The sequence below is a fragment of the Cynocephalus volans genome, chromosome 7 (assembly GCF_027409185.1).
Source record: "Cynocephalus volans isolate mCynVol1 chromosome 7, mCynVol1.pri, whole genome shotgun sequence".
In the NCBI taxonomy this organism is placed as follows: domain Eukaryota; kingdom Metazoa; phylum Chordata; class Mammalia; order Dermoptera; family Cynocephalidae; genus Cynocephalus; species Cynocephalus volans.
This window is the reverse complement of record NC_084466.1, coordinates 34,556,702-34,572,736: the sequence shown is the minus strand read 5'-3', so window position 1 is coordinate 34,572,736 and position 16,035 is coordinate 34,556,702. Positions and strand designations below refer to the sequence as shown.

The 16,035-nt window shown below is 36.8% G+C and overlaps 1 protein-coding gene across 1 annotated transcript in view; it reads left to right on the top strand.

Annotated features, from left to right (window-relative positions):
* SCEL (sciellin) overlaps positions 1-16,035 on the top strand; it is a 103,148-nt gene that overhangs the window by 50,740 nt on the left and 36,373 nt on the right. The window contains exons 11-18 of the mRNA XM_063103115.1: positions 511-576; positions 6,242-6,286; positions 7,683-7,742; positions 8,037-8,096; positions 10,867-10,926; positions 11,451-11,510; positions 11,866-11,925; positions 13,081-13,140. Of these exons, the coding sequence (XP_062959185.1) occupies positions 511-576; positions 6,242-6,286; positions 7,683-7,742; positions 8,037-8,096; positions 10,867-10,926; positions 11,451-11,510; positions 11,866-11,925; positions 13,081-13,140 (471 nt within the window). The remainder of the gene's footprint in view (positions 1-510; positions 577-6,241; positions 6,287-7,682; positions 7,743-8,036; positions 8,097-10,866; positions 10,927-11,450; positions 11,511-11,865; positions 11,926-13,080; positions 13,141-16,035) is intronic.

The window sequence follows — 16,035 nt, the reverse complement described above, 5'->3', positions numbered from 1 at the left end:
TGGTAGGTGTACTTGAAACATAGACATATTTCTCATCTCATCCGAGCAAATATATTTCTTGATAGCATTCAAATAGGATAAGTCTTTAAGAAAAACATTATCCCTTTGATGCCTAATAAAAAGATTCTTAACGTTTAAAACTATTATTTCATTATCTAGCAGAGAGAAGTATGAATGCTTTTTTGGTGAATGGAGAGCAAAAAAATAAATAAATAAAATAAACATGAACATATTTCAAACAAATATCTCTAGATATATTCAGTGGTTTAAAAATATATGAAAAGAGATAGGCAAAATTGCAAATGTTGGACTCCTTAGAATTTCAAACAGGAGATAGCTGAGTTCTAGCCAACCCAAAGAACGAAGCTGACTGAGTCTGTTACCTCTGGTGGTGGTGCGGTTCCAACACACGTTGATCCTTTTGAACTTAAATGTTTTCTTATAAATTTAAGTTGAACAAAGAAGTGTTTTCTTTCCTAACAGACATTATCTCTAACTTTAAAAATATAGGCAGATATCTCCACCTAAACCGGGTATATATACAGAAACCAGCAGATCTGCTGAAAGAAACATAAGGTACACTGATCTCTGTCTATATCTACACAATGGTGAAGCATGCTTTATTAGAAAACTTTAAAAATACAAATACTTAATAATAAAATACATAAAATCAATTTTCCAACTGAATTCAATATAATGGGTAATAAATGTTTTTATAGGTACTTATATAAAATCTTGTCTTTTTTATTTCTATCCTAAGCTTTACATTAAGAAAACAGCCCTAATTGTCTGAACATGATAACAGGGTAAGATCAAACCCTTTGAAGGAAGGAAAACTTGTTCACCTTTTTATTCCCAGCACTTGCCACAAGGCCTATACCATAGTTGCTGTGGATGTATAAATAAATGGGTGGAAATACTACTGTTAAGTTGAACTTGTGCTACAAAAGCTTTGCCTAGCACTGAAAGTCATGTACAGTTCCTCCTGTAGTATCAGGAAGAGGTTCACAAATTGTGTTGAGGCCTTTGGAAAAGGTCACCTTTCCCAAATGTCTGGTTTCACTGTGACAATCCTGATGTACACCTCTGTTCTTGCACATTCTGTCTAGTTTAGCATTTGTTCTGGATGTATCTTGCTTTTTTTATTTTTAGAAAAAATACTGTTCTTAAAAATAGTTTTTGAACAGTGCTATTTTATAGTTCTATTGGTATGATAAACAAATTTTTCAGTCAACATTGTTTTTGAATGAAAAAATTTTTCAAAGTTCAAAACTTCTATACTTTTCATTTTTTGTGTTATGCCCTTTGACGCTCCTAAGAGTCCCAGTTCGAAACACACATCACATGGATAACTTACCTTATCATGTTTCCCTTGTACCTCGTAACCTAAAGCTCAGTTTCCCAAACTGTGTTCCATCTGCTATAGGAAGCATGTTCTGTGAAAGAAGGGTTTAATGGTACCATAGATTTAGGAAACGCAATAAAATAGAATTCTTTGTCACAGGACTTTTTAGAAGCTTCAGCGTGCTTATGTGTATTCTGAATCTCCACAAGTAGGTTGCATTTCCCAAGCTTACTTGACTACAAAATCCTTTCTTCGGGAATCCTATTAACCTTCTATGAGATGTTTGTGAAACACAGGTCTTAATTACAGGGGAACCTGTAAGAATTTCCTAATTATTCCTTCTCAAGATCTAGGGAGATCAGCATGGATCCATGCCCTCTGTGCCTCAGGTGCTCCTACCTATCCCGTAGTTTAAAATGTACTTTCTTTCCTTTGGGAAGCATGAGAAGACAGATATTTTTACCCCTTTTGAGGGACTAGTTAATTGTCTGGATCTGTTGCTTAATGCTCCCTGGCTCTGGTAGAAAGCTTCTGAACTAATTTCTGTGTTTACTTGTGCAGTTAACTGGTTTTTCTTTTCTATGTCCTTTTTTAAAGTATAGAACTTGGGAGCTGCCCATACAGGTCCTTAGGAGAAAAATGTAGTTACTGCAGTGATCACTAGATGGCAGAGCCAACACCCAGGTGGATGTTGGACAAACAGTGGTGTGTGCACGCGTGCGTGTGTTTGCATCAGTGGGAAGGTGTGTCTGTGCAGGCCGTGAGATGTATGATAGAGCTGTCCTGGTATTCTGCTAAATTCAAGTCATTCGCGAACCACACGTGGACTATCACTTTCCTCACAGAAAACAGATGAGAAATTTTAGCTCCTTCGAAGACAGCTCTACTGTCATTGACCTGTTTTTCTTTTCATTGTTGGAAGGAGTCAGAATCTCGATAACATCGTCAAAGTGGCCACTTCCCTTCAGAGAGGCGACAAGGGGTGAGATCTCAGAGCTTTTGAGCTTGATTTTTCCTTCTCTTGGTGTATCAAAAATGCTTAACCAGTACCTTTAAAAGTTCCAAATATGAACAAAATCCCAGTGCTGTTTACCAGATATAATTTAAAAGAGGAAAGCATCAATGTGGCGACTTAAGTGCCCCTGAATAATGGATGGTGGGGACATTTATGGACTCTCTTCCTCTGTGCCTTCTTCTGGTGAATTTACTCATCCCATTGACCTCAGCTGTCAAACCTTCTTCCCAAACTCCGGTCTTGTGTTTACATTGCTGGCCCAGATCTTCACTTATCTGTCTCCCCGGAATTTCTACTTAGGATGTCCTAGGCCATGTTCAACTTCCTTCCCAACATGCTATTTTCTGACGTCTCCTCTGTTCTTTCCTTCCTGCCGGCTCACCTTTCTGGAATCATTCTTAACTCTTCCATCTCTTTCCCCCTCTATATAGTATCAGGCATGTATGGATTAAACATCTAAAATACCCCTCGTGCCTACACGGTCTTACCCCAATTCAAACCCTCGGTGACTCTAGCACAGGGTATTAGAGTAGCTCTCCAAATTTACTTATACTTCTGCAATCTCTCCTCTCACTAGCCCATTATTACCCATCAATGTCAGAGATTTTTTTTTTCCCCAAAGATTCTGCTCAAGCAATCACTGATCACTGCTCTGGCTCCCCATTTTGCCCATTCAATGGCATATAACCCAATTCAAAGCCCTTGCTAACCTGGCTCCAGCCTAATGTTCCAGAGTTATTTCTGAATTCACCCTTATATTTATCTGGCTTTTAATACCAGATTAGAACACTTCTTTTCTATAGTTTCCAGACACTCTGCCTTTGTTTATGCCTTTCCATCCAGATGGCAGCCAGCTTTTTCTAGCCTCAAGTCCACTATATCAATCAATCCAAGTCCCACCCATTTTTCAAGATCCAGATCAAATATCACTTCCTCTGTGAAGTCTTTCCTGAGTGATCCAGTGAGATGTGATTTCTGCCTCTCTAAGCTATTAGATCCCCACTACCCATATTTTGTGACACTTACTTATATTTGGATTTGTTTCCTGTTATGTACATAAATGTGTCATCTCCTCTGTCATCTCAATAATCTCTCAGGGCATATGTGAGGTTACTTCAAAAAGTTCATAGAAAAATCGAATTAAAAGATAATATGAATCTTTTTGTGAACTTTTTGAAGTACCTTCATATTTTTTCTTATTTACCATATGTCATTTGCAGTGTCCGACATGATGCTTTGTACGTAGTAGGTGTTTATATCGTAGATTATGGCAAATAATGATGAGCAGTGAGAAAAACTTGACTATAAATATTTAATTGTTTAAAATTCCAAGCCCACAAAAATTCTCCTGTTTTAATGGAATTTAGTAATGCTAAGAATGCTACCGGAGATTGCAGTCCCAGTCAAAAGAAACGAGGAAAAGAAACAGAAGTGATGCTTTGCTTTTCTGTGCAAATTCATAAAGAAAACAAGACCTCCAAATCCAGACGCAGAAAGTATCTGGGATGCCCATTTCCATTTCTTCTCTCATCTAAGGGTCTAGATCTCTAATGTTATTGATTTATTTTTGTTTGAGGTAGTATTTTGTTTTCCACGGGGATTGGACAGTTTTTTGGTGGTTGATGGGGATGTTTGAGGGAGAGAGAAGTGAGTAATACTGAAGGGCAATTACGGTTTGGTGTAAATCAAACAGAGATAAGGAGAGTGGCAGTTAGTGTAGCTCTCCTGTCCCCGCTCTCTGGCCACATGCACCGCCTTCACAGCCAGATGCATTAATCACAGAGAGAAGCTGCTGCTTTGACAGGGACCAGGGAAAATGTCTGTTGTGACACAGTCATCACACAGTATTGTTCCTGTGGGCCATCCATGGGGACTAGAAACAGCTCTATTTATCCAAGCTGCTCTTTGTGAAAAGGAGTGTTACTGCTGTCTGATTAAGAGCATTTGATTTGTTGCAAATGCAATGGTGAAACTTAATATTCAAAGCTCTCACTAATTATTAAATTCACTTTAGAAGTTCAAGTTCTTTATTCAGAATGCTGTCTCCATTTCATTCGATTTGCCACAGAAGGCCTTCTCATGATTTATGCTAATTTTCTTGTGATAAACATGAGCAACCCCAGATCCTGGTCATCTCATCATTGTGACTCATGCCAGTCAGGAAGGACTGGGGCTAAAATTTATGGGATTCTTAGGTTTGCTCTTTGCCTCAGGGACACAAACAGATTTGTAGCCTGAGTTGGAGGTAGAATTTCAAGCAAGAAACACTAATGGACACTGTGTCAGGGGACTGGGTACTGTTTGTCCCACACAAGGACAGAGCATTAATCAATTTTTTTTGTCAGTGGCAGCAACTTTTGTATTTCAGCATTTATTCTCAGCCTTCAATCCTACCACTGAGTATGTGAAATTACTTGAAAGGATTCATCTATGGGATGACTGATAACTTGACATATTTTTAGGGTCTCTAAGAGGACTGCCCTTAGCAGCTGTTCGGGCATCTTCAAAGCACACAGTGACCCAGCAACTATACCTCTCTAAGGCTAAACCAAAGTCTTAGTGTCTCTAAATGCAGTTAAAAAAATAAGTATAGCAAGCATTTATAAAATGAAAAATTTAGCAGTGACAGTGCACTTTTTATTATAATGGTCAAAATTAATTGAGAATTCATGGTTTGCCAGGCATCTCACTAAGCACTTTGTACTCATTAGCTTATCGATTCTTTTCCGATGTGGGTATGATTAGTGGTCTCATTTTACAGTTGGGGACATTGAGTCAACAGTAGGGTTAAGTAACTCACCCAGGGTCACCAACAAATAACTGGTGAACCCGAACTGGAATCCAGGTGTCCTTGACTTGGGACCCTAAATGTGTAACTACTGAGTTATGAGGTCTTACAGCCTCCTGGTCAGCACCAGAGATGACTCAGAAAGAAAGAGGAACCTTGAAAAAGCTTGGGAAACTTGGGATTCTAGAGCAGGAAGAAGGGAAAATCAAGATTTGTGAAAAGAAAACCTGGATAAGGAAGGCAAGAAACATGCGAATGGGGTGGGGGGCAGATGGACCCAAAAGCTGGGGAGAGGACATGCTGCTAGAGGGGAACAGGTGGAAGCACCAAGAGCACCCTTGGGAAACGCTCCCACTCCCCAGGCTGCCTGCTTGGGGAAGAGAGCTGAGCCCATGTGGTTTAAGGGTAATTCCCAAATCCAGGACTTTAGCTTAAATGAGTTGCTCCTGAAAAAATAGTCGCAAAAGACTTTTTGCATTTCTCATGTATGGAAACAGGCTAGCAAATTTAGCTACCCTGGAATGAAGTAGAAGTAGAATTCAAGATAGAAGCCAGACTTAGGGATGAACAAGTATTTTCCAGTCACTACTTGGTGCAATGGCATCGTGCAAAGACAGAAGCTATAATTAGTCAATGTACCTATACTTATTGATTCAATTAAAACGTATTAAGCATTTACTGTGTGAAAGACTGAAAAGGGTCTAATTTAGAATACAGTTCTAATTTTTTTTGTGGTTAGCATGTTTGTGTATGTGTGTGTACAGAGGCAGGGGCATTAATACATGACAAGTGTGCAATTGCTACACAGTGGTACAACGTACAGTAACGTAAGTGCCATAAGGAGATGCAAAAACCCAGATTGCTTAAAGGGCTCCAAAAATGTAAGGGACTCTATTCAGTTAGAAAACAAGGAAAGGCTTCTTGGAGAAAGTGGTGTTTGAAGAGAACCTTGAAGAATGAACGGGATTTTCACCGATGATAAACATGGGACGTGTGTTCTGTTTCAGAGATCAGAGTTATTTTAAGGGGAATCTGCTCTTTGACTCCAGGCAGGCTTTTACTAATGCGAGATTTTGTTTTTCCTTTCCAAAAGTGAAGAAATGGATAATCTCATCAAAATGAACAAAAGCTTGAATAGGTAAGATTTAAAAATGTCTTTTTTCTTTATTACTGAATAACATATTGTGACTTCTTATGTCTCTTCAGTCTTTGAGCATGAAGACCCACATACCAGGCTAGCCAAAAATTCCCTACAAATCTTGTATAAAAAGCTTGCAGAAATCATCATCATTTCATCATTACTATGAGTGGTTATTAAAATCTAAAAACACTAATATTAAAGTGTCTTTGATTTCCGTACTCCATTTGTTTATTGAAGTGGTTTTATAAATAACTACCTTTCTCTTCCTGAAATATTTATATACCAGTATGTAAACAGAGTTCGGTTTGATCACTAAATACGTTTAAACTATAAAAATCACTTATTACCTTATTTAATATCATCTCTTTATTTTGAATAGTTTATAATTGCATAACTTAAAATATGATTAGAGGGAAAAATGAATAATTGAAGCTTGTGTTAGAGGTGTGTGCAACTTTAGTTATCTCTCTGTTACTTTGCATACTAACCTAGTGTATGGGCAGAGTCCAAAGAAAAGGAGAAAACAAAGCAAATGTCAAAAGAATTTATTGATCTGGGGATCACAAGACATGGTTTTTATATCTTGTTCTGACAATAATGACCTGTATGATTGTCTACCAATAAATCACTTAAATTTACTGCTTTTCATTTCTCATTTACAAAGAGAGGAGGTTTTAGATCAGGAGTCATAGACTCCACAGGTACTAAAGGCAGGAGGTGTACATGAGTAAAGGGGGCTGGCTGTATGAAATGTAGGTGGTGGGGGGACTGGGGCGAAAAGGAGAGAGAATGCCTAGTCTAAAGCATCTGGCTGTTTCTCAGCTCCAAATGAGGGTCACCATGTGGGAATTTGAGCCCAGTGTTGCAGGACATTTTCAGGAGATCCTGAAAATCCAGGTTTCTATATGTCATTTCTATATGTCAAGGCCATCTTTGTAACACTGGCTCAATCAAATGCTGTCATCTCAAAGAAATGATAAATTTTTGCAGTGACAAATATGCTAATTACCTTGATTTGATCATCACACATTGTGTACATGTATTGAAATATATTCCATAAATATGTACAACCAATACGTGCCATATAAAAATAAATACACTTTGAAATAAATAAATAAAAACACCCCGTGAACCTAAACAGCACATCTATGAACCTATTATGGCCTTGAAGATCCCCACTTCGTATCTTTTATTTTATTTTCTCTAAGGTCCACTGCAATTTAAATTTTGAGTCTGTGAAAGTACCTTTTGGAACAAAGCAATTTCAAGAATTGTGGCTCATCTTTCTCAACCAGCTTCTATTTCCTCTCTTAGATGTAAACTGGTCTATGTTTTTATAGAGTTAAGCATCCATTATTACCACTGATAAGGTTTTTAATCTATCCATTTAAAGACATCAAGGTCTTGATGGTCTCTTCAGGACAAATCCAAAGGCAGAGCAAACGGAGAAAAGGTAAGCGCATCTGTCTCTAATCTGAAAATCTTATCTCTGGGATCACATGGTTTATTCCTTGAGACATAAGCTGTAAAGGGAGTTGTATCCTCTGGCATGGAAATGTGCTGGCAGATGGGGTAGGGCTCTCAGCATTGTACATTTGGTTCAGACGTAATTGCCTAGAAGGATTTCTGCATTCAGGAAGAGAAAATGAGCAATTCATGGAGAATGGTTATTGTATCTGAACTTTCAAGATACCACACAATTTCATTTCAATGTACATCTTTTATTTGAATTTCTTTGTGTTTACAGAGCCAAAAGCCTTGAAAGTCTCATCTATGTGAATGCCCGGACAGACAAAGATGGCAAAAGGTAGGATTTGATTAAGACAGGCCACTTTGATTGCGTCCTAGACTGTATACTGTTTTCTGGGGTAGACCTCCTGCTCAGGGCAAGGGTCAGGCAGGCTGATAGAACAGGCCTCCAATCTGGGTCAGCAGATGGTGGGTGTCTTGATGCTGGCTCTGCCACCAACATCAATCTGGGTGACCTTGGGCGAGTCACTTAACCTCTGGAGACCTCTGTTATCTTATCCCATAAAATAAAGGGTATGATCTAGAAAACCTTCAAGTTCCCTTTTATATCTAAAAATGAAAGAAGTCCAACTGGCTGTTATAAGTAGTGGACAATAGGCTGGTTTATTAACTAAATATATTTATTGCAAGTCATTTTGGTGCTGGGAGCCTAGTCGCTCACCACTAAAGTCTTTAAAATGTACTGAGGCATTTTTCAGTTGGGATTTTGGTTGTCACTTCACATGTATATCTCTTCATGTGTATTTGTAAATATCTTAAAGTAAAAAACCATGCTTCTATTTATTTTATGTCATAAAATGGGTTAACTAACAATTAGTAACTGACATCATTTGAGAGGTTAACTTACAGTTTTTGATGGATACTGATATACTAGAAAGTTGACTTATTTTTCATGTGGAAAGAAACCAAGCTCTTGACAGTTTCATTAAAGAAAATCTCAGAACAGTAAAGAATGACAGAGGGTAACAATTTATGGGATCTCTACTACTTTTTCCCTGAGATTGTCTGTTTACTTTGTATTTGGTTAGTCACAAAATTTGCCTTCCTAACATGATAATTATTTCCATCATCACAGTTATTTTTAAAAACCATTTATCTATGCCAATCTGTGCACAGAATGGTATTCTAGCTTTCCAAGTCAATCTTGGCAGACGCATCCTCAACCTTTCTGATGTAGAACACTTAACAAAGTCCATATATGAAAAGTGTTGGCAATAACCATCACACAGACCTTAAATGCTTATTAACAACATATTATTATAATGTAAACATGGCAACATATTACAAGTGATTTTTTTCAAATGGGAAATAGATGAAGGTAGAAAACAGTCAATTTTCTATAAGTGGTTATTAGAGCTTTACAGCAAAAGATGAGATTTCAGATCTTAAAAAAATGGAGTTTGGAGAGTTCCACAAAAGTGATGCAAAATAAGAAAAGTGGATAAGTATCACAAGTAGATCATTTTGTGAATGAGGAAGAAGAAGAAAAGAGAAGTGACATGTTACTTCTTGGATAACTTGATAGCAACTGGGCCTTCATGCAGGAATAACTGATCTTGTTGGTGTGTTAGGAGAAGAGTCCTAGTTCCTTTTCCTTCTTTCCTCTCTTCCTTCCTTCTTTCTTCTATTGAAAATCTCTTCTAATAAAAAGTGTCTGGAATTCTGCTGAGAAAAACAACAACAACAACAACAAATAATGGTAAGTGTTGTGGAGGGTGTGGGTAAATTGAAATCCTTATACACTGCTGGTGGAATTGTAAAATGCTGCAGCACCTTGGGAAAGCAGCCTGACAGTTCCTCAGAAGCTTAAACATGGAGTTACCATATGACCCAGCAATTCCATTCTTAAATATATACCCAAGAGAAATGAAAACACGTGTCCACACAAAAACTTATACATGAATGTTAGTAGCAGCATTATTCATAATAGCCAAAAAATGAAAATAACCCAAATGACCATCCACTAGACAAATAATGGATAAACAGAATCTGGTCTGTCCATACAATGGGATATTATTCAGTAATGAAATAGTGACACATGCTACAGCCTGGATGAAACTGGAAACACCATGCTAAGCGAAAGAAGTGACACAGGTTCTCTCCTTGACCAAACTTTAGTCAGCCTCCTCCAAGCCCTTTTCTACACTAGGCTTCATCCTTGGGCCTTGTTCTCAGCCTTGCATAGCACAGTTTTTGCAAGAATCCTATCAGTTTAGCAGAATCCCCCATACCCAAATCTGATCACCCTCAATATCTGACCAAATTCTTCATCCTTCATTGTTCCCCAGGTGATGCCTGATAGCCCTCACCTGCCTTCAGCAGGAATCCTGTGAGATCAGTTTAGCAAGAATAACCCCTACCTTGATGTCTCCTCTAAGTAATTTTCCACTCACCCATCTCCCTAACCATGCCCCTTGGCTATAAGTCCTCACTTATTTCTGTTGTATTTGGTATTAAGCCCAGTCTATAACGAGGTGTCTTTTTCTCTATTGCTCTAATTCCTGAATAAAATCTCTTTTAAAAGTTAAAAAATAAATAAATAAATACACCTTAGAACTTTTTAGAGGAAATGACTTGTCTAAACCCTCAAAGTATTTAGATTAAAATGTTGATTAATTGATTTCCACCCCTGATGTGAATGAGTTTCACACTAAAATAAGACGGTATCTCAACATATGTTTTAAAGTCAGCATCCCACCTACCCTCCCTCAGGAAAACAAAAGCTGGGACCTGATGGGAAGTTTTACTTCTAAGTTGATTCTATCATAACTGAGTGATGGTTGGGATCTTCATAGTCAGGATGTCTCTTAAGCATTTTTCAGTATAAGTAGAGCCACTGGAATCACATATTTCTAAGGACTTTTGATCCTTTAGGCACTGATCATGCCTTACTACTTTTGTGGGAAATCTGCTATTTTCTTAAGAGATTCTGAATATATCACTGAATTGTTCTCTCTTTCTCTCTTTTATTCTTTCTCTCTCTTTCTCTCTCTCTCTCTCTCTCTCTCGCTTTATCTTTTCTCCCCCCCCCCCGCAATGTTTTAAAGAAACCAAGGCCTTGGAAGTCTCATTAAAGTTGATGAAAGGACTGACACAAATGAGAAAGGGTAAGTAAAGCTTCTATCTCGAGGGGGCTCTCTTTTCTCAGGCTGGCTTTTTACACCTATTAGAAATGGAAGTGTTATGCATTCCTCTGTCACAGATGGACTGTTGCACTGTTTAGACTCATCAGAATTAGCAGGCAAAAGAACATGATCAGTGCTGTTTCCATAGGACCACATACATGCTTGAGTTGAATCGAAATGGGTGCAGGAAAACCTGCTACATAATCTCTTATTCTACATCTTCTTAAATAGTTAAAAAATTAGTCAATTTCAAAATTTAAATTAAGAAATATACAGGACAAAGCTGCAAAGTGAGAGGCAAGTTGTAAGCTTTTCTAAACTGATTTAGAGTGGTTTAAATCAAGCACGACCATGGAAATTAAGCTAAGGATAATTACATTAAAGGTCTTTCTGGTCATTTGGTCCTAAAAACATCTGATGCCACATTTGGAGATGTTCTTGTTTATGAAGATTTCAGAGAAAATTGTAATGTTAACTGACATAAAGTTTTGATGTTTTTTCCAAAGAAGCCAAGATCTCGAATCTATTATCAAAATGAATGCCAGGACAGAGAAAACCAGCAGAGGGTGAGAACTGCTTGGTTGTCTCTGGATATTGGTTATTTTCCCCTAGAATAATTGTGAGATCTTCTCAGTGATATTGAGGGCATCACATTTCTGGGTTTGACTTCTCTCTTCTGTATCTGATCCCTGGTGCACCGATCTTTACTTCAGAGTCTGCAGTATATTCTATCTATAGCCCAATGAAGTTCTAGAGATTAATTTAGCTATATTATTGATAAACAATTTTATACTAAAAGTCAACTTAATATCAGTATATTAATTTTCTCCAAAAGTTTGAATTAATCATCAAGAATATGGAATGTGTATAGATCAAATACAATGGGAATATTTTGAAACTGATCTAAACTTTTTTTAAAAGAGGTGAAGACCTTGACAATGTTATCAAAGTGAATCCCAAAGGAAATGGAAATATTACAGGGTAAGACTTAGTGTCTTTAATTCTGGTTTCTGTAAGTGATTATGATTGATCTGATGATAAAACAATTTTTTTATGACCATCCCTTTTTGCTCCCAATAAAACCACTAATTTTTGAAGAATTGCTCCAATGTTTGATAATGAATTGCCTTTTCTCCCAGATTTTGGGTTGATTTGTTTTTAGGAATGAGTTACTAAATTGAATTTCTTTGTGTTTAAACAATGCGTATTCTTGACATTTTCAAAGTGGATTTCCAAAATGACAAAGATAGCTAAGAGTGAGCCTTGACTAAAACTCTTGCAAATCAACATCTCTAAGGAGGATGGTTTTAGAAGGCAGCCCAGGAGAGCGGCTGGGGAGGTACATGCACAGGAAGGAAGGACTTACCACCACTTTGTCTCCTGTTGTCATGGCGACATTACCCAATCACAATGCTTTTGCCATCCCCTCCTTTCCCTTTTGTGTTCAGCTTATGCCTCTTTTGGTATCAGTCAGTGCATTTTAATGGAGTTGCATGTGTCCCCCTGAGAAGTGAGTCATTAATTTTCCTACTATGGAAGGTATGTTTTCTTGCCCTTTATGATTCACCATAATCTACTCTGAGGCAAATGATATTTTAAAAGTTTGGGTGAAAGCAATAGTTGAGTTTATATGAAGGTGTATATTCTTCTTATTACTATCATTATTTTAATATTATCAAGTTATTATCTTATTAAATTATTATCATTAGCATTATTATTTTTATTCAACAACAGAATAGGAAATTATATCTAATTTGTTGAATAGAAATTTACATTCTGTCTAGATCCAGTGTAGAAATTTATCTAACTTACATTACTTCAGTGCTGCCTGTTTGGGATATTCTAACAAGGTTTATCTAAAGGCAAAGTTGGTTTTGTCAAATAAGAAGTTTCACAAAAACATACATCCTGAGAACAAAATGAAAAATCATATATTTCTTGTTAACAAATAAGCAACCTTAAATGGTCTTCACCTCAAGATATGAGAAAAATTTTCATTTGCACTTAGAGCTTTAAAAATTTACGTTGAGATAGAGAATTTATGTATTTACCCCTTCTTAATTTTTTCAACCATTATTCACTTGATTAGTGTTTTGTTTTAATGACATTCATTCAAATTCATTTCTTTATTCAAAGAAAACAAGACTTTGATGGGCTTATTAAAGTGAATCCTGAAACAAATAAGAATATCAAGAGGTAAGACATTTTAAGCTTTTTTTCCCCTTTGTCTGGCATTTATACGCATGTTAGAATTCTGAGTGCTTGTATTCAGGAGAATAAATTGAAATTCAAGCCAAAACTGAGCTTTTCTTCCTTCAAACACATGACGTTAAACAATTCTATACAGGTTCACAGAAGTCTCTTGTATTTTATTCTTGGGTGAAGTTTGTTATCAAGTAATTTTGAGAAATTAAATTAAATTTTGACCTTCTCTACTGAGCAAAATCATTTATTTCTTTGAATGTATGTGTGAGTGTATGTGTATATGTAAAGTAATGTGTATATGTATAAGTGAATGTGTGTGTGTATCAGTAGTGTGTGTATATATATGTGTGTGTGCATATGTATCAGTAGTCTGTACGTATATAAGTGTATGTGTTTATATGTATCAGTAGTATGTGTATGTGTATAAGTGTGTATGTGGACATATAAGTAGTGCATGCGTATATGTATATGTGTGAACTGTGTGTAGTACATGTATGTGTATGTAGTGTGGTATGTTTTTAAAGATGCAGAGCTTAACAAAGTGTACTTCATTAAAGAGAATTCTCTTACCCATGAATTGTCAAGCAAGTCTGGAGAGCTTATGTCCTCTTGCTTTTTATTTTTTAAAAAGCAGATGGAATATTTTTGAAACTGTGCTTGTTGGCATGTTGCTGAAAACAGTGTACCAAATAACTCCATGTGATTTCCCTTGAACTCCTTTTCATTCAGTTATCTCAGTACATGCTATTATTTGTTGATTCCAAAATGTGTCACTGATGTCTGCAAGCCTAGCTGGCAGAGTAAGGGCTCAGCTAAATGAAAAGCTGGTGTGCATGCTGTCAAGCTGTCCTGCTCTTGGTGGTGTGGCATGGTAGAAGGCATAGTAAGTTAGAGGCTTGCACCGTCTGCAACCAACAGACTGAGAAGAAAACATTGATTTCCTTGGCTCCTTGAGTGGTTCAGGGAGGTAACCTGAAGTAATGAACGTGAGCAGGGAGTCCAAAAGACCTGAGTTCAAATTCTGACTCTGTCACTTGTTAACTGTGTCCTTCTGCCTCAAATTACTCATCTGCAAAAGAGGGATCATAATACTCTCAAGACTATTACATAGTAGATACAAATAATTGTTACAATAGTAAAGATTCAGGTGAATTATGTTTTCTTGACCATTTAGATAGTGTTCAAATATTTAGTTTACTTTGATTTTCCAAGAAAAATCCATTTTTTCCTTTCCCAACTTTATTAGAGTATTTCAATTTGTGACCTGTTGTTCTTCATATGTTAGTATGTGTATGTATGTGCATGCCTACATGTGTATGTGAGTGCACATGCACATGGGTGTGCTTGTGTGAACATTGTACATGTGTGATTGCATACATGTGCATATTTCTTATGTGTTCATGAGTATTTTATATAAGTGTATGTGTGTGCTTTTGTGTTATGTGTGCATGTGTATATGGATATGTGTGTATCTGCATGTGTGTGAGTGTATGTGCAGTGTGTGCGTACATTTGTTATGTGTGTACTTCCTGGGGGCTTTTAAGGATAGTGCTTGTCATTTCCTTTTTCTATACACATTACAAAGTTCTGTAGATCTTTTAAAAATAAAGTCAGATCATGCTCCTTTTCTTATTAAAACTTCAATGTTCTCCCATCTCAGGTGGAATAAAATTCTAACATTTAGTGATAGCCTTTTACTTTCTCAATAAAGCCCAGCCCAATTAATCTTTTCTATTTCAGGCTCATTCTGCCTTAAGGCTTCTGTATCTGCTGTTCCCATTTGCTGGAATGATCTATCCCATATTGTCACCTTGTCAAACAAGTCCTTTCCAACCACTGAATAGTATTAATCACCACTCCCCCCATTTCTAGTACTACAAGCACCAGGCCCTCTTTTTTATTTGCTTTATAGTGTATATTGTTATCTGGGATTGTCATATTCATTTATATGTTTGATTGTATATTGCCAGCCTCTCCCCAAGTTAGAATGAAGCCTCCTGAGGGCTCATCCTGTGTCTGTATTGTTCACATCTATCCCAGCACCTGGGGAAGAGCCTGGCCCACAGTGGGCTTTCCAAAACTATTTGTAGATTGAAAAATGTGTAACTACTGAAGATACATTCACTATGTAGCACTGCTTCACACAGTTGAACTCAAATATTATTTTACATTATTACATTAATTAGTAGATGACCACATTAATTAGCCCACTCTTTTTTATTGACTTTATGAACTATGAAATTTAAATAATATTATGCTGTTATGGGCTTTATTTAATGTTTAAAGAGATCAAAGTCTTGACAATGTAATCAAAGCAAACTCCACAACCAACACAAAGGGAGAAATTATAATACTTATTGTTCTGTTATTTTTTTGAATTTTCCAATCTGGAAATAGAATCCTGGGAATTATTTTTCTCAGTCACCGGCATTCAAATTGCACATACTTCATTTAGGCAAAAATCAATGAGGGGTAATTCAGTAGAGTGGTTGTTTCTGTGGGGTTGTTTCATTATTTGCATGACAAAGGTCCACATTTTTTATTGATGCTTTTAGTCTGGGTATTACATACTCAGACATCTGGATAACAAGTAAAGAACTTGAGTCAACATCTGATTGCTTCCAAATATCAGGATCTTTGATGTTGTAGAGAAAAAACCTCAGAGACTTTTTGATATGATCTTACTAGGGTCACAGAGTGTGGAGAAACAGAGTGTAAAAATACCTTCTTGTGGACATTCTTTTCCCCATGTGGCATCCTGTGTAGATCAGAGGCGCATTTGTTGGTGTCACGTATGTGGAAAACACACGTAGATACAATAAGAAAAGCAAAACGCCATTAAGATCAGAAGCAGGTGTATACTAAAAGGCAACAGTAATACACTGA